Source organism: Elephas maximus, chromosome 13 (genome assembly GCF_024166365.1).
Source record: "Elephas maximus indicus isolate mEleMax1 chromosome 13, mEleMax1 primary haplotype, whole genome shotgun sequence".
Taxonomy (NCBI): Eukaryota; Metazoa; Chordata; class Mammalia; order Proboscidea; family Elephantidae; genus Elephas; species Elephas maximus.
This window is the reverse complement of record NC_064831.1, coordinates 20,314,617-20,333,924: the sequence shown is the minus strand read 5'-3', so window position 1 is coordinate 20,333,924 and position 19,308 is coordinate 20,314,617. Positions and strand designations below refer to the sequence as shown.

The following is a 19,308-nucleotide window of genomic DNA, read 5'->3' as shown; positions in this document are numbered from 1 at the left end:
TGTTAAAACCGAACAGTAGTTTAGCTTAACTAGTAAAAAAAAGTTTGCCTTGAGCATTGTGCCCTTTAAATAGTTATCTATATGGGATCAAATTGACAACAGCAGCTCAAAAGATTAGATAGAAACTTTAGTGGACATTGAGTTTTTATTAATAAAGAAGGAACAACTCAGAAAAGGAAGGCAAGAGTGGTTGTACAACTCAAAGAATGTAATCAGTGTCACGAAGTTGTTCATATAGAAGCTATTGAAATGTTTTACTGTGTATATTCTCAACAACAATAAAATTTAGAAGAAAAAACAATGATATTCCGTATATAATATATATAATGCTTGAGTTATTTGTTCCATCTTTAAAATGAAAGATCTGTAAGTCTTTTTAGGGACCATTCTAGTACTTTGGGTTGTAGGAATGTAATAAATATAATGGAGTCTTAAAATATTTATTTTATGTGTATTCATTCAAAATATTCAAAATATTATTTTCTGCTCTGTGTTTTTTGTTTTTCTTTGATTAGCTGGACTCCTGGTCAGTGATTCTGAATGGTTCTGTGGAAGTTACTTATCCAGATGGAAAAGCAGAGATATTATGTATGGGAAACAGTTTTGGTGTCTCTCCTACCATGGACAAAGAATACATGAAAGGCGTAATGAAAACAAAGGTGGATGACTGCCAGGTATAAAATGTCATTAAAGACGTGTGTTTTGTTCTTAGTGTAGAACACTTACCTGGGATTGTTGTGACAGTTTTCTGCCAATACAAGCAGGTATTATTTTATATTTATAAATGAAGTTATTAAGTAGAAACTTTCACATTTAGTTTTACCAGGCCCAGGAAATTAAAAATATCCCTTAAAGTTGTTGGAACTCTATAGAACTAAAGGTTCTATAAAATGAAGATGGTATTTTAAAATTTCCATCCATAATCTGTTCATCAAAAATATGGAAGTAAAACACATTATTAAAAGAAATTATAAATAGATATAATACAGATATGGTACAGTTATACAGTATTTTTATTTGAATACATACAAGGTAATTAATTTTAGAAGAGTCATGGAAATTTTTCGTAGTAATTATTCCATAGAAAGATATGCTAGTAAAAGAAAATGATTACTAATAAAAAGAAAATACTTGATAGCAAAAGCATTTAATAGTGGACTACAGAAAACATTGAAGCCAAATAAAAATTTTAATTAGATTAATTTATCTGGTAACCTCTATATTAGTAAGAAGTAACTTTAAGATGCTTTTGTTATTATTTATAATTTGTCTTATTGTTTATAAAGTTTGTGCTTGAAAAGAAAAATAAAGTATTTTAATGTAAATAAGCCAGAATATTTGACTAGGCTAATTAACGTTTAGTGTCCATTGTATTTATTAGTCTTCAGCCTGAAAGACAATATGGTTTATTGTAAAAGAACGGACTGCATTTTTGTAGTTCAGTCGTGATACCCTTTCCCACAGTGCCCTCCAGAAGATGCCCACAGCCCAACTTGCAGCAAGCCCGCCCTGCTGCCCCCCACCTGCAGGGACAGGTGTCCCCGCCACTGGGAGGAGTGGGCGCCCAGGCCTGCACCGTAGGTCGGCAGCCATCACAGGGCTCAGACGAGGTGGGGGTGCCGGGTCACTGAGACACCTCCCCTGCCGCCCAGGCCTGTGCCTGGGGTCCTCCCATCATGACTTTCACAGCCATGGGCCGTGTGCCAGGAGGGACTGGCTGAGCGCTCACCTGAGGTGTCTGCAGTTGGGAGCTGCCTGAACCATGCATCACACAGCCGCCTCCAGGCAGGGCCCCTCAGACCCAGGTGTTTGCACAACATTCCAATTACATAACTTCTTGTTTCACAGAACGTAAGTATCATGGATGTTAAGTAACACATGACTAATTAATGTAAAATGGAATTCATCATTTAAATTTTCATTTTAGCTATTTTACTTAAAAGGAAAAAATCATGAGTGTAAGTAAAATGCTGTTATCATTATAGAATAATTTTGCAAGATAATTCCTTTAATGAACATTATTGAGGGGAAAAAATGGCTATGAATTCAGGATTTAAATATGTAATGTCAGAAAAGCGTTCAAATTGCAGTCAATTCTCAATTATTTGGTATAATAAAAGAAAATGGTAGATAAATCCCAAAGTCTTTGGCCTGAGAATGTTCATTTTGAAAGGGTCATATGTATTATTTTAGCGCTGGAATTGTACTCTCAAAAAGATAAAGCTAAACTGGCTTGAAGTGAGCTCTAGAGCGTTAAGAATTTCTCCACCCTGCTGTCTCTTACCATTTCTTCCCTCAGCCCTTCTATATGTTGGGATTACAAAACATTCAAGGAGGACACTCTTGTCCTTAAAGGTCTAGTAAAAGTTACTTTATTTCTAAGAATTCAGCTATTACAGTAACACCTCCTAGTTTGTCAAAACCCTGTTGCTAGAAATTTCATAATCTTGGGACTAAAATATTCAAAATGTTTCAGAATAACTGATAAAAATGTTATGATATGACTAAATATTTACAGAGTGCTGAAGTAATGTCAGATGTACCAGGCAATATTAAATGTTTATCTGGGAGCCCTAGGAAGCGAAGAGAAGGCAGGGTTATGCTGGGGAATACAGTCTAATCTGTTTATGGGGTAAGGAAATGGCGGGAAACCCAGAGTGACAGAGTTTCAAGATAGACTTCAATTCAAAAGAAAACTCTGATGAAGATGTACAGACTCCGGTAACTCCTGAAGGAGGCTCCCACAAACACAGGAGAGTCAGGGTCAGGCCCCTGCTCGGGAAGTCTCTTTCTTCCTCTCTGCTCCATTCCAAGCCACTAAATGAGAGGTTTCGAGGGTCACTCCTGTACTTTCACCAACCCATCTGCTCAGGCATGGATTTCCCTTAATAGTAGAACAAGAATGGAGAATGAATTTAGACATTTTAATGTAAACGCTTGTTTAGAAAAGTATTTTAGTATGTTTTTGTTAAAATGTCATATAGCTGTCAGAACATACAAACGGCAGATCATCCTGTAAGGGGAAAGAAAGGAGACAGTGAGAATCATATTTTAGTTCATTCATAAAATGGCCTCTGTACGTTTGTGATATTCTACTTAGCTCATTGTAGGGAATCAGCAGGTATTGAATGAAATGAAGAAAATTGTCATGTATTTATCAAGAAAAAGGTATGTTGCCTATGATTAACCCGCATTACCTTATAATTCCAGTGGTTCCAAAGTAAATACTGTGTAGTGTGAGAACTAGTTGAGGTTGTGTTGAGTCTAAGGACGCAGTGGTGAGTGGAATAGATTTCACATCTGTTTCTGTTCATTGGGATCCCGGGATATGCTGAAGGCAGCGTTTTGTTTTGGGCTCCTCCTTTGTGTGCTCCTTTCTTTGCAGTGTCTGTTCTTACTCCCCTCTGTTTGGTTTGACGGACAAAGGTCATAGCCAGGTACAAACATCCTGTGGAACCAGGCAATATAGTGTTCCATTCCCATATACCTCTTTTCTTTTCCCTCCTCCTGTCCCTTTCTCCTTTCGTCTTCCTGTGCCCACCTACTCCCTGATTCCTCTCCCTGTTTTCCTTCTCCACTGCCTGTGTCTTAGACCTGCCGGTGGCTCCCCAGGCATTGCTTAGCCCTGCCGTATACCCTTCAGTGGGGAATGAACACTTGGATACCTTTGTGAACAGTTAGGTATGAATTTCCCTTACAGACTACAAAGTACCAGGTTAAATAGAGCTAACCTCTTAAGATAAATCTGTGGTAGATTCTTCTTTCTCTGGGATCGTGGGAGCTAATGACACTTTTAAGTAATTTTGGAGGAGAAAGCCATTTTGCCATGGATAAACAAAGTTGAGTATGTTGTATGTTGAACAAAGCCTAATTATGCTACATTCTTTTGTTTATAATTTTTCTGCTTAAATATAAATTACGGTGTCATTTGCCCAAAGGAAAATAATTATGTGAGATAAATTGCCATTGGCCTTTCGTAAATGCAATTGTTTGAATTTTTATTTTGTGCTAAGGTGCCAGGACTGTACAGTACCTTCATGTGTTAACACCTCTCTGAAAGTGTGTACTAGTTGCCATTGAATCAGTTCCGACTGATGGTGACCCCATCTGTGGCAGAGCAGAACTGTGCTCCGTAGAGTGTTCAGTGGTCGATTTTTCAGAAGCTGATCACCAGGGCTTCCTTCCAAGGCTCCTCTGGGTGGACTCAGCCTCCAGCCTTTGCTTAGCAGCGAAACGCATTAGTCATTTGCACCACCCAGGGACTCGGATAGAACTCCACTGAAACAGTTACTGTACCTAATTCACACATTTTCAACCGGCTCTCGTACCAGCTAAAATTAATTCTATTTTATTTGTGAATTTCACAATAGATTTATAAATTTGTTAAAGCAAAATAAATCTGCTAGTATAAAAAATTAGAAAAAATTTCAACTAAAACTTATTTCTGTGTAGATAACAATCTATGTGATCATATTAGAAGTTCAGTTTGTGATTTTTTAATAGGGAAAAGGGGTTGCTGTTTCAGTTTGCTTCAGAAGAAATGCCAAAGTGTCTAGACGCTCAGAATTTCAAATCAAACGTACCCTCATTTTCTTATATCCTTAGTTAAGAAGGTTAACCTTTGTGCATTTCTCTTCAAAACACATATTCTTTTATATAACCTATCTACTTTTTTTTTTCTTTTTAGAAGATAAATGATAAAATGATGATGTGAGTGTGTTCTCTAAAACTGAATATTAAAAAAAAAACCAAACCCAGTGCCGTCGAGTCGATTCCGACTCATAGGGACCCTGTAGGACAGAGTAGAACTGCCCTGTAGAGTTTCCGAGGAGCGCCTGGCGGAGTTGAACTGCTGACCTTTGGGTTAGCAGCCGTAGCACTTAACCACTATGCCACCAGGGTTTCCGAATATAAGAAAGAACACCTGAAATTATTTGGACATGAAATTCAGTTTCTAAATTTCTAAATCACGTAATTTTATTCATATATATTTGGAGAGCAATTTTGCCGTACTATAAAGAGAAAAAAATGAAAATATTTTTGAGAGCAGACTAAGAGACCACACATTTCAAAACATGTATACCTATGGTCAGTGTTAAGGAAATGAGTTGATTTAAGCCTTTTTGTTGTTGTTTTTTTAAACTATACACAATTATTTGTACAAGAAAGGCCTATGACTTTTGAATTTTTAAGTTTTTCCTTCTAAAATTCTTAATAGAAAAATTAATGAGATTGTATCAGCCGGATGAGTTGGAGAAACTTCATGTTGCAATGTGCTGCTTCTCGAGCATGAACTGCTCCTGGTTTGCCAGAAGTCCTGAGGTTTTATGTTTGGGACCATGGAGGAATAATTGCTTGATGAGCATATTTTTGTCAACTTTTTCTATAGGAGCAGGGATTACCCTTAATACCAGTTATAAGAATAAAGATTTGAACTAAAACAAGTATGTGGCTTGTTTGGTGACCTTGCCTGAACAGACTTCCTAAAAGTTTTCTTATCACAATAATTACCAAGTTTGTAATACTCTGTGGTATCTCTGAGTTTCACTGTATCTTTCATTAAAGTCATCCTTATGGTCATTTTTAAATGGTTGCTCTTAAAATCTTTCCTAATTTTTAAAAAATCCACTAGATGGTAAGGTAATTTTATTATCCATCCTCATACAATTGTACATCATCCCTCTCCCCTCTCATGCTTTTTAAACTCTTACAGAAGAGGCATAAAAAAAGGACTCTTCTAATTTTATCTTTTTTTTTTTTTAAGTTGTTAGGATTTACAATATAAACTACATAAATGTTTTATTCTAAAAGTAAGACTTTTCTGATCCAAGGAAGAAATAGACATCAAAAAGTAGAAAAGTGTGATGAAGCTTCATTACTACACTCATTTAGAAAGTGTGGGAAAGATGTGGAAAAATGTCAGTGTTAAATAATTAAGACTGAGTTATTAGCGCTGCTAGACCTCGTGCAAGCACTTTATCATCAACACGTGACTTATGTTTTATTCCAGTTTGTCTGCATAGCACAGCAAGATTACTGCCGTATTCTCAACCAAGTAGAAAAGAACATGCAGAAAGTCGAAGAGGAAGGCGAGATTGTCATGGTGAAGGAGCACCGAGAACTTGACCGGACTGGAACGAGGAAGGGACACATCGTCATCAAGGTAAGGCAGCCAGCCTCCCGTCGCCCAGGGGAAGGAATTGTTTTGGTAGTCATTTATAGTGAGTTAGAATTTTATCTTCTTGGGACAATCAAAATTTTTCATTAACAAGGATTTTTTTTTTCCATTTGTAAGCATAACATCTCTTCAAAGTTAGCAGTTGTGAAAAGTCTTATTTCTTGATGAACAGCAGTTGTTGTTACTCTGTATCACAGCCCAGTTGGTTTTATGTTGAAAGTTTGATGTCTTGGTACCACGTAAATGTTATTTCTGCAGGGTGATGATTACAGCTGTCTTTGTTACAGGGCACCTCAGAAAGACTAACAATGCACTTAGTGGAAGAGCATTCGGTGGTGGATCCAACATTCATAGAAGACTTCCTGTTGACCTATAGGACTTTTCTTTCTAGCCCAATGGAAGTGGGCAAAAAGTTGTTGGAGTGGTTTAATGACCCGAGCCTCAGGGATAAGGTTGGAAAATTATATTCTATTTTAGCACTTAAATATGAAGTATTAAGGTACAAACTTAAAGATACTCTAATATATATATATTTGTCACACCAGGTACATTCACATTAATGGAATAAACTATTGTTTAGGACTATTTTTTAAGCAAAAAAAGTTCTTGCTTTAGATTTCTGAGCTAAGCCCTAGAAATGGCTTATTTTAATGCAAAGGCCAATAAATTCACCACCAGATGTTTAAACCTTAGTTCTACTGGGAATGTATTAAAACCCAATTCCCCTGGGATTCTTCATTTTCTAGTTCGGTGGATAGTGTTGTCTGATAAAAGTTAATAATTTTTAAATTGACACCAGAACAACATTTCATTACAACCATCACTGGCTGGTAGGCCCCAGTACCAGCTCTAGAGAGCTTTGTTAAGGCCAAATTGGATGATAGACTATGCAGTTTTCATAGTCTGATGAGTTTTGGGGAGCTCACCGTAGTCCATACTCACTACTTCTCTCCATGTGACAGTCTGACTTGCCGTGACAGACTTGGGAGAGGGGGGACATAGAAATCTAGAACATGGGACTAAAATGAAAAGCCCTCAGCTCTTGGCCTTTGAGAGATCATTTGGACAGTAATGCTTCTCATTTCATATCCTGAGAGGTGTGAGCCTGGAAGTTCTCAAACTCATAGAAACTTGGTTCGAGCATCATTTCTACCACGTACTTGGGTGTCATCTGATGTTCTGAGACCCGCTTTCTTTGCTTCTGGGGTTTTTACGAGGATGAAATGAAGTAACACAAGCCCTCTGTCTTGTGCCTGGCTTTTAGTAAACATTTAATGCATCTTAAATGTTCATTATTATTGGTGGTGGTTATTGGGATTCAATTTATGATTTATGAGTCTTGTTTTTCTCATCTGTAAAATGGCCAGTTGACTTTCAAGCTGCTTTCTGAGCTACAAAGTTACAGTTTTATGAAGAAGATGTTGGATATAGTTTTAAGGGAGATGATCTTCCTAGTTTCCTAAATTTGAAAAATGAGCAAAAGTGATAATAAATGAGAAATGATTAACATAATTATGAAGACTTGACTCTAAAGTGATGAGTCCGATTATATACTGTGATTTGTTAAAATTAACTCTACAACATAGCCTTGTTTCTTTAACACTAAATTAAAAAAAAAAAGTTGTTGAGTCGATTCTGACTCACAGCGACCCTATAGTACAGAGAATTGCCCCATGGGGCTTCCAAGGAGCGGCTGGTGGATTTGAACTGCCGACCTTTTGGTTAGCAGCTGTAGCACGTAACCACTACGCCACCAGGGTTTCCATATATATAATATTTAAAGTTGTAGTTATATTCATTTTATTCAGTAAAATTTTATTGTTAAAGGTGCATTTAATACATGATAGACAAAGTTTAGAATGTGATATGGAACTTAGAGTCTAATGAACGTTGCACAGTTCTCACTGGGTACAAAACGAACATTCCTTAAGCGTGAGTGTGTGTATTAGTCTGCGTGAGGCTGTGTGTGAAAACATGTATGCAGGGAAGGGAAGGGCAGCTCTTTTTTCCCCAGAGTGCTGTAAGTGTTACAAACCTTCTAGACCTTCATGTTAGCAAGTAGTAATCATCTGCTCCCGTCTGCCTCCTGTTACAGCCTGTTCCCTTGTAGCTCTCTAAGCCTAATATAATTCATTCCCTTTATCTGTTCTTTTCCTCTGCCTTTACTGTTTAGTTTCTGCCTTTTTTGGTCTTGTAGTAATCTATTTTGGTTTTATTATACTTTTATTGTGACTATTTCAAATACATTTTAAAATAAGTAAGCAACATGTATATTAAATACCATCGTTCCCAAATTCGAAACCCTCTTTGGGAAAACAACATAAAAGTATATAGTTAAAATATAAATATATTTTTTTAGGTCTTTTTATATGAATAAAATCCTGGCTGAGGCTTTTTTGTTTTCGGTTATTTTATTTTCTTGTTCAGTATTATTAAGTATATTGTCTGAGAGTTAGATTCTTTTTAAAATTCTTTTAATGACAAATTTTTCACACTGAAAAGTAGACAACTGACTGAAATGATTGGTTTACAGGTTACACGGGTAGTATTATTGTGGGTGAATAATCACTTCAATGACTTTGAAGGAGATCCTGCGATGACTCGATTTCTAGAAGAATTTGAAAATAACCTGGAAAGAGAGGTAATATTTGTGATTTTTTTTAAGACCTGATCAGTCGTAAATTCGTTTTAATCATCCTGTCTTTGTGTTGACACCACTTCTCCTGAACTTTTTACAGAAAATGGGTGGACATCTGAGGCTATTAAATATTGCATGTGCAGCCAAAGCAAAAAGAAGATTGATGACATTAACAAAACCATCCCGAGAAGCTCCTTTGCCTTTTCTTTTACTTGGAGGCTCAGAGAAGGGATTTGGAATCTTTGTTGACAGTGTAGATTCAGGTAGCAGAGCAACTGAAGCAGGCTTGAAACGTGGGGATCAGGTATGAGATTTCTAAACCAGGATTTCAGTGTGAATATTGGTGTCTCTGTTTTCTTCAGTCAAATGCAGTACCAAAATTCATTTTATAATTTTATTTTTAGATACTAGAAGTAAATGGTCAAAACTTTGAAAATATTCAACTCTCAAAAGCCATGGAAATTCTTAGAAATAACACACATTTATCTATCACTGTGAAAACCAACTTATTTGGTAAGTGTTTTTATATACTTTGTCTCCTTTTTTTTTTTTAAACATTTTGGTCTTATCATAAGAGAAGTCATTTTTATGAGTGATTTTTAAAACATAAGAATCAGAGTATTTATAATAAAATATGTAGATAGTCCCTGACTTACAATGGGGTTCTGTTTCAACAACTCTGTCATAAATCAGTTCTGACATAAGTTGAATACCTTTTTTTCTTTTTTAGTTTTCATTATTATTGCTTTTATTATCAGTATCTTTTTAAATTTGATCTTTGAACATCTGCGAGTGAATATCTGAGAATGATAACAGCAAATTACAAGTTGCAACATTGCATGTAGTACATATTACTAATGATAAGATGTACCCTCCCCCCCCAAAAAAATTCATAAATGCAGTTCATCGTAACTCACATATGTTGTAATAGGGACAACCTGTACAGACATAGAATTAATTATATAAATACGTAATTAGATAGAAATCAAAGTCCGCTGACTTAAACACCATACAGGTTATTTTTTATCTATGATTTTATTGATGAATGTTGCTAATGCTTAATTACCTGTATATTAGAGAGTGGACTGCTGTGTGTGTTTGTGTTGTTTTTTTCTGAGTGGAAGTTAGAGAGCAATATATAAGACAGATTGTTGGTGTCCTTTATTCATTAGAGTAGTATTTTTCTACAGGATTGCAATTCTGATTGCTGAAATCCGTATTCTCAGGGATCTCCAAGTTATATAACTGGCTTCGAATTGTTCTGATTTCTTATAATTGGCATTGTGCGGTGTTTATGTTTCCATTCATTTTAGTATTTAAAGAGCTTCTAACAAGATTATCAGAAGAGAAAAGAAATGGTGCCCCTCACCTCCCTAAAATTGGAGACATCAAAAAGGCCAGCCGCTACTCCATTCCAGATCTTGCTGTAGATGTAGAACAGGTGATAGGACTTGAAAAAGTAAATAAAAAAAGTAAAGCCAATACTGTTGGAGGAAGGAATAAGCTCAAAAAGATACTTGATAAGACTCGGATCAGTATCTTGCCACAGAAACCATATAAGTAAGTATCTGTATAAATTCTCTGTTGTTTTACAATGTATTAAAACTTTTGACATGATATGTAAAAGTAGTGATATAGGTAATGTTTGCAGCATGAGTCTAATAAATGTTTAATTATAAATTCTTCTGAAACAGGGCTGAGTTGTCTTGGAATCAATATTAAACAGCCAACTTTGTTTTAATCCCGTTTTTTGCCATTTACTTGTCCATTCCCAGTCTTCATTAAAAATATGGTTTATGTGAATGATTTTTTTCCCGTTTGGACTTTTTAAAAGAACCTCCTATCTCCCCCAGCTTTCAGCATTGTTTTTGCTGCTGTGTCTTTGTTTCTGGGTATCTTCTGTGCCATCAGCATCTACTCTTTGCCAACCAAATCATTGCTTCTTCTGGTTGCCACTTTTCATCCCTGCCATTCTCTTTTCTTTTCTCCTCTCACTTCTGTGTTCAATTATGCAACTTCTGCCAAGACATCAGAAACTGGTCATAGAATTCCTTTCCTTCCTCACAGTAGGCTTTTCAGCCAGAATGTTGGCTGTATTCTTGAATCATTCTTGAGTGTTTATTTATGCCAGGGACTTAGGCTAGACAAAGTTGCAGGTGTCCCTTACACTTTTTTCATCTTTGCTTGTTTGCTTACTTGCCATCAACGAAATTATTTTAATGTTAAATAATGTGGGTGTGCCAAATTGAGTTATTTATATTCCTCAAACTACAACAGTATAGGAGATATTTTTCTTTGATAATTTAATGAGTCTTACATAGAAGCAGCAAGTATACACATTCAGGACTTCATCAAAGGTTTTTCTTTTTTCATTTCGGATAAAATTTTCATATACAGATTAGATATGGTCTAGAAAATAGTATTTATGGATTGAATGTCCAGCTTGTGTTGCCCTTGTTCAACTCTAGTGATTGGTGGCTTCATATCAGCTAAAGAAGACTTCTGTTCCATAGCAGAGTCCTAAAGATAAGCAGTGAGTATGGAGTTTTATTTATAGATTCAGGAATATGTTTATATTGAGTAAGTTCCTAAGAGACTTAATGCTCTGTGATATTAGGCCTGCTGGCATTACAGAAAATAGAAATCGATTTTAAAAGTGACCCTTCTTCATGAAAAACTTATTTTTAAATGTATGAGAAAATAAATTATCTAAATGTGGCATTATTAGCATAATAACAAAAAAAGATCTTAGAGTCATATTTGACTAGGAGTTAAATAGGAACCTTAAAAAAAAAAAAGTCACCCTGACCCTGGCAGGCATTAATAGAAATGTGATATGTAAGAACTGAGATGTAATCCATCCACAGTGCAAGACGTTGGCAAGGAACTCAGCATGAGAATACTGTGTATAATTTTGTCCCGTGTGTGTTTAGAGAGAGATTCAAAAGCTACAGAGCAGAAGGTAAAAATGATGATAATTAGATGTGTGGATTTTAAAGCACTAGGAAACATCTTAAATAATTTGCATTTAAGAAAATACGACCCAGGCAGCAAAAGACAGAATAGATAGGTGGGACTTCATAAAAATTAAATACTCTTGGAGCACCGGTGGCATAGTGGTTAAAAGTTCAGCTGCTAGTCAAAAAACTGGCAGTTCAAATCTACCAGCTGCTCCTTGGAAACCCTGTGGGGCAGTTCTGCTCAGTCCTGTAGGGTCGCCATGAGTCAGAGTCAACTCAGTGGCAACAGGTTTGATTTTTTGGCGTTTTGGTACATTAAAGGACTTTATCAACAAAGTGAAAGAACAACCTACAGATCGGGAGAAAATTTTCAAAAACTGTACATTTGATAAGGGCCTCATATCCAAATACATGTAAAACTTCTACAACTTAAATGGGCAAGGGACTACAGATGAGGAGAAAATGTTCAGAAGCCATATATCAGATAAGGGCCTAATACTCCAAATACATATAAAATTTCCACAGCTTAACAACAAAAAGACAATCCAATCAAAAAAATGAGCAAAGAACTTGAGCAGACATCACTAAAGAAGATACGCAGATGGCCAGCAAGCACATCAAAAGATCTCAACATCATTAGCCATTAGAGAGATGCAAATAAAAAACACAAGGTATCCCCCACTCCCCCATTGGAATGGCAGCGATAGGGAAAAAAAGGGAAAACAAGTGTTGGCGAGGTTGTGGAGAAACTGGAACTCTCTCATCCATTGTTGGAATGTAAAATGAGGAAGCCACTGTGGAAAACAGTTTGATGGTTCCTCAAAACGTTGAATGTAGAATTAACGTATGACCCAACAATCCCAATCCTACGTATCTACCAAGAGGAAGTAAAGGCAGGAACACAAACAGAAACCTGTACACCAGTGTTCATTGCAGCATTTATCACAACAATCAAAAAATGGAAACAACCAAAATGTCCCATCAGCAGATGAATAAACAAAGTGTGGTACATAGTACAATGGAATATTACGCAACCATGAAGAGAAATGAAGTTCTGATGCATGCTACAACATGGATGAACCTTGAAAACATGTTGAATGAAATAAGTCAGTCACAAAAGGACAAATACTGTATGATTTCATTTGTATAAAATTAGCAAGTATTTAGAAACCAAAGATTATTAATGGTTGTCAGAGGTGGTAGGGAGGGAGAAAAGGAGAGTTTTTGTTTAGGAGGCGTAGAGTTTGTGTTAATGATGGTAGAATGTTTTGGATGAGGTTAGCAATAATGGGGAGCCCTGGTGGCGAAGTGTGGTTAAGAGCTCAGCTGCAGACCAAAAGGTCAGCAATTCAAATCCACCAGCAAGTCCTTGGAAAAACCCTCTGGGGCAGTTCTGCTCTGTCCGATAGGGTTCACCATGAGTCGGAATTGACTATGGCAATGGGTTTTTTGGTTTAGCAGTAATGGTGGCACAACATGAAAACTGTAATCAGTGTCATTGAGTTGTAAATGTGGAAGTTGTGGCGTTGGTGGGTGTTTTCATGCGTATTTCTCATCACAGTTAAAAAGGAAAAATATGACTATATTTTAATGAAAATTGTTTAGATAATTCATCAGTTTGGAATATAATTGAAATGAAAAGAATAACCAGTCAACAACAAGGGACTGAGTAGGCATGGATTTATAGGTTTTTAAAGGCCAGTTTTATGGATTTTTATTCTCAAACATTATCAGTGTTACAGAAACTAATATAAAAGTCATCTTTTATATAAAGAAGTAAACTGTATGCACAATAACTGGGGAAGCCAGCACGACCTCTACAAAGCAAGGTCGTGGAAGCTCCATAGATAAATCCAAACGCCCAGAGGGGTCGAATTGCTGGGCTGAGGGCTGTGGGGACCATGGTCTCGGGAACATCTAGCTAAATTGGCATAACATAGTTTATAAAGAAAGTATTCTACATTCTACTTCGGTGAGTAGCATCTGAGGTCTTAAAAGCCTGTGAGCAGCCATCTAAGATATCCACTGATCTCACCCCTTTGGGAGCAAGGGAAAATGAAGAAAACTGAAGATACAAGGGAAAGATTAGTCCAAAGGACTAATGGACCACATCTACCATGGTTTCCACCAGACTGAGTCTAGTACAACTAAATGGTGCCTGGTGACCACCACAACTGCTTTGACAGGGATCACGGTAGAGGCTCCCAGACAGAGCTGGAGAAAAATATAGAACAAAATTCTAACTCACAAAGACCAGACTTACTGGACTGACAGTGACTGGGAGAACCCTGAGAGTATGGCCCCCAGACACCCTTTTAGCTCAGTACTGGAGACACTCCTGAGGTTCATCCCTCAGCCAAAGATCAGACAGGCCCATAAAATAAAATGAGACTAAAGGGACACACCAGCCCAGGGGCAAGGACTAGAAGACGGGAGGGGACAGGAAGCGGGTATTAAAATCAAGAAGGAAGGGTGTTGACATGTCATGGGGTTGTTAACCAGTGTTGTAAAACAATGTGTTCTGTTTAATGAGAAGTTAGTTTGTTCTGTAAACCTTTATCTAAAGTAGAATAAAAAAGTAAACTATAGGGAGTCAATTTTATTGGTATAGTAAACTTGTTTTAATATTAGCTAATACTTAAATTTTTCTAGAGTCCCTAGGTGATACAAACAGTTACACACTCGACTACTAACAGAAAGGTTGGGAGTTGAAATCTACCCAGAGATGCTTTGGAAGAAAGGCCTGGAGATCTCCTTCCTAAGGTTGCAGCTGTTGAAACACCTACAGAGCACAGTTCTGCTCTGACACACATGGGGTCACTGTGAGTTAGTATTGACTTCATGGCAGCTGGTTGTTACTATTTAAACTTTTCTAGATGTTCTTATTGTTAGTTGCAGTCGAGTCAGTTCCAACTCATGGTGACTCTATGTTGCAGAGTAGAACTGCTCCATAGGGTTTTCAAGCCTTGTCTTCTGAGGCATCTCTGGGTGGGTTTGAACGGCCAACCTTTTCAGATAGTAATCGGACACTATACTGTTTGCACCACCCAGCTTGCCTACTGTTCTATATATCCACATGTATTTACTAAAATACTTTTTTTTTTTTTTTTACAAAGCTACTATACTATTAAATCAGACAGATATTCTAGACATAATACACTGGTTCTTACCCAGAGACCTGCATGCTCTCCAGTGAACCATTTTAATCAATGGCGATGTGGTTCTGTTGGCCTAAGGGAGGGCTGGGCACATCTGTTTTTAAAAGCCACACATAGGTAGTTCTGCGTAGTTACTGGCAGGGTAAGTCTAGAATTCAGGAAATAACTTGTTCTCTTAAAAAAAAAAAAAAAAAAAAATTTTTTTTTTTTTTCTTATGAGACACTTTCGGAAAATGTAAAAATATAAAAGTTGAGTACCATTAATTGAATTTGTAACTGGCTGATGAACACTACCAAATTAAAATTTATCATTTATCGAGAACCTACCATATGTTCAGTAACTTCATCGTGTATGTGATCTCGTTTAATTTTCTACAACAGTTTTTGAAGTAGGTACTCTTATTCCTGTTTTACAGATACAGAAATTGAGGCCCAGAAAGCTGAGATGTGTGTCCATAACTCACAATAAGAAAGCTTCAAAGCTGGAATTCTAGTCTAATCTGGCACCTGAACCTTCCTTAGCCACATCTGCCTCCCTCCCTCCCCTCCACCCACCCCGGTGCCAGTAAATATAGCCTTTTCTGCCCCAGTGGCCTGGACTAACTGAGGAATCTAGGCGTGCTTTTATAGGGATGTAAGGGCCAGTTTTGTGGATTTTTACTCCCAGACATTATCAGTAAAAGTAAGATGCTGATGATGCTCAGTGGGCAGTGTAGGCATTGTGGAGTGATGTGAGAGCAGAGGTGAGGAGAAGGTCGGCCAAGAGCCTGATGGAATTCAGATTTGAGCCTCAGGTACGTGGAGAGAGAGAGACTGAACCTAGGGAAAAGAAGGGGTGAATCACCAGACTGTCAAGTGCAGTAAAGGCCAGAGAAAACAATTTCAGCAACAGTGAGAGAGCTGGAGAGGTGAACAGTAGGAGGGCGTGCTCAGACGGGGGCATTTTTTAATTAGGTCTTGAATATTGTGTGTTTTCAATTGAAGACTATTTTTGCAGATAACAGAGAGATAGTTGAGAAATCAAGAAACTGATTCTTGATCAGAGTGGACTGAGAGTAGAGATTTAGATCATCATGTGAGTGTTAAAATGTTGCCAAGGAACGTTTCTTAAAAAGGAAGCTGTTTTTGGGTGTGCCTGAAGTATATTAATAATTACAACCATTTGTGCCAAGAGTGGACCAGTCAGCTGTGTCTTGGCTTGAGCCCATAGTAGTAGTTTTCTCATAACATTACATCTGATGTTTTTGGCAGTAAAGACTGGTTTATACGGTTGAAAAATAAAATTCCACTGATAATGTGATAGTTGTAATGTTTTTCCAGGACACCAGTATTTTAAGTCTCGTATGTATGCTTATATACCGGCTTATATGGAAATTTAATTTTATCTTAATTTTAAAAGACATCTCTTCTTGCCCTTGCTTATTTACCTCTGTAATTTCCACCCCCCCCCAAAAAAAGCTGCTAGATTTTTTAGCACAGCTGTTAAAAATAGTAGATACTATGAAGCTATAATGTCTGAAAGCCTAATAATTACTAAATGTCTTACCATTTATAATGACTTGGCTTACAACCCAATCTTGGTAAAATTTTTTTTCCTTTTTATTTCAAGATGTTTATAGAAAGGAGTGTAAACTACAACCACTTGATTATGATCTAGCCGTTTTATGTGTGTGCTGATTGTTTTACATTGATGTTTTGTTTGAAGTTGATGCTTCAAATCTAGAAAGAACTTTTTATGCATTAAGTTCTCTTTAAGGAGTTGTCTGCAGTTAACAGACTTTTTATAAATGGAAATGGGTTTGTAGCTATCAATAATAAGCACCATTTCTCTGGGTACTTAAATGAGTAACTAGATATTTGAGGAGAGGACTAAAAAGTAAAAGTGAGTCATTGGACTTTGAATACATCTTGATGCTAAGAAATGCCCCCCTGCACGTTGCTTTTTATGCACTTGTGGGTTTTTTTTTTTAATTAAGAAATAATGTCTCTGTCAGGGTTTCCTTACATTTGACTTTATAGTGACCCCCCCCCCCACCCCGAAACACTGGAGAATAAAATTAGGACAGTTTGGATTTTTTTTCTCTCTGTTCATTTTGTTCCATTTCTTCAGTTTAGTTCAGGTCAGATTATAAAACAATTTATCATTCTGATGCAAAAACCATTGGTTGAGTGAGATTAAAGACACTTTTTAATGTGTTCCTTTTTAAATCCATTTCCATCATTAACTGGAGCTTATCTCTTAAATACATTTCTGTATTGAGAAACTACTAATATTTGTTTGGGTTTTCCTAGTTAAAAAGACATAGGTTTTAGAGAAACATTATCCTGTACACTTAAGAAGTAGAAAAATTAGTTGGGTTGAATATTTAAGCAGTAGTTTCAAAATAAAGCTAATCTTATAATTCATTGCTTTTGCAGTTTTCTACCAAATTTTTGAATGGTATTCATTGAGTAACCACAAGTTTTATGGACTATGGTTTATGTATGATGTGTGTCTGGTATTTTGATGGCCTCTAACTATTAAGTTGCTGAGGATTTATCTTCTGGCTTCCTGTTTGTTCAGTGATATTGGAATTGGCCAGTCTCAAGATGACAGCATAGTAGGCTTACGGCAGACGAAGCACATCCCCACCGCGCTGCCAGTCAGTGGGACCTTGTCGTCCAGTAATCCTGACCTACTGCAGTCACACCATCGCATTCTAGACTTCAGCACTACTCCCGGTGAGCACCCCTCACACTTGGGCTTGTTGTTGTTTTCTTGTAACCTTTTTTCTTCTAACATAATGGTAATGCTGTGTCCGTCTTGGTTTGACCTAGGTTATATCAGGTGTTCAGTCAGGGTAGACCTTCAGTTTCCAACAATTGAAACCATTTCTTTTTGTATTCAGTGGATTATTTTGATCTAGCCAGTTAATCTCTCTGAGCTTGTTTTTTTTTCTTTCATAAAATGAAGATGACACATACCATGCAAGTATTACTGTCATATCAAATAAAAAGTAAAGTAGGGGGTCTTTAATAGAGGCTTTTTAATATAAAGATTATAATATAATAAAGATTAACTTTAGATGTGAATGTTTTTTCCTTTGCCAGCAATACGGTAGTTGCATGCTGCTGTGTTTGCATTCTGTCTGTAGATCACTCAGTTACACAGAGAGGAAGGTGTGCCCTTGAAGCAGTTCAGCAGATTGACTGAATCTTTGAGGAAGAGCTAGAGTAAGGGAGAGGTGAAAGTTTAACATCACCTTTTCTAAGGTTTTCTTCGGGGTACTCTGCTTAATTGCCTTCCCATAGATTAAAGTCTTTTCTACTCATGTATGCTTTTCTTTCTTCCAGACCTGCCGGATCAAGTGCTAAGGGTTTTTAAGGCTGATCAGCAAAGCCGATACATCATGATCAGTAAGGACACCACAGCGAAGGAAGTGGTCATTCAGGCTATCAGGGAGTTTGCCGTTACTACTACCCCAGATCAGTATTCGCTGTGTGAGGTATCGGTCACTCCCGAGGGAGTAATCAAACAAAGACGACTTCCAGATCAGCTTTCCAAACTTGCTGATAGAATACAACTGAGTGGAAGGTATGCAATATGTATCCTATTGAATTCCTTTACCAATGAGTAACTTCCCCTGCAGATTTAAAAGAAAATGGAGTTTTCCCTTCACGAAGGATTGCTACATCAAAATAAACGCACACAGTAGACTGTTGCCCCTTACAACAAGAGCTTGTGGAAGCAGGGCACTGTGGCCTGAATGCTGTTCCTGACCCACCAACTTCCGCACTTGCCCTTTAAGACACGGGGCTGGCCACGTGGTGGAGAAAGCCTGGTGTGAAGTCGCAGAGTACATTCTGGCCCTCTCTTCTCCTTGGATATGTACATTGACAAACACATTTTCTAATGATATCCTAGTGTCACTTACTTCTGCCTACCTGACTTTACTGGGAGCTCCGTTTGTTTAGGGGGAGATGGGTGGCAGTGTAATGGGTTAATGCCACCTGTTACTGTATGTTACACTAGGAAAACCTCTTCTTAGCTCTGGAACCAAACTTCAGTTGCTGCAGAGCTTGGTTCCCTTGCTCTGTAAGTGCTTGTATCACATGTTACTTTTGAGAAAACACTGAACCTAATTTTGTCATTCTTTTTAATCATATTTCTGTCATTCTTTTCAATCATGTATGTGCGTATATGTATAGCCTCAAACCATAGATTAGTGAAAGTTGAAAAATAGTTATTTTGCCTCTCATGATTAGATTCTGCACTGACTGAAAATTAAGTACCATATTTTTACGCAAATAACATATACCTTCTATGCTGGTTTGCCAACTGCGTCCCTCCCACCCCACCCCAAGGTATTTTCATACGTGCTGTTATGCCAACTT

The 19,308-nt window shown here is 37.2% G+C and overlaps 1 protein-coding gene across 14 annotated transcripts in view; it reads left to right on the top strand.

Moving 5' to 3' along the window:
- RAPGEF2 (Rap guanine nucleotide exchange factor 2) overlaps positions 1–19,308 on the top strand; it is a 304,930-nt gene that overhangs the window by 265,112 nt on the left and 20,510 nt on the right. For all 14 annotated transcript variants that reach the window (XM_049905401.1, XM_049905405.1, XM_049905397.1 and 11 more), the window contains 9 exons: positions 516–674; positions 6,011–6,163; positions 6,466–6,630; positions 8,712–8,819; positions 8,917–9,120; positions 9,221–9,329; positions 10,130–10,376; positions 17,498–17,655; positions 18,268–18,508. In XM_049905401.1, coding sequence (XP_049761358.1) covers positions 516–674; positions 6,011–6,163; positions 6,466–6,630; positions 8,712–8,819; positions 8,917–9,120; positions 9,221–9,329; positions 10,130–10,376; positions 17,498–17,655; positions 18,268–18,508 — 1,544 coding nt within the window. The remainder of the gene's footprint in view (positions 1–515; positions 675–6,010; positions 6,164–6,465; positions 6,631–8,711; positions 8,820–8,916; positions 9,121–9,220; positions 9,330–10,129; positions 10,377–17,497; positions 17,656–18,267; positions 18,509–19,308) is intronic.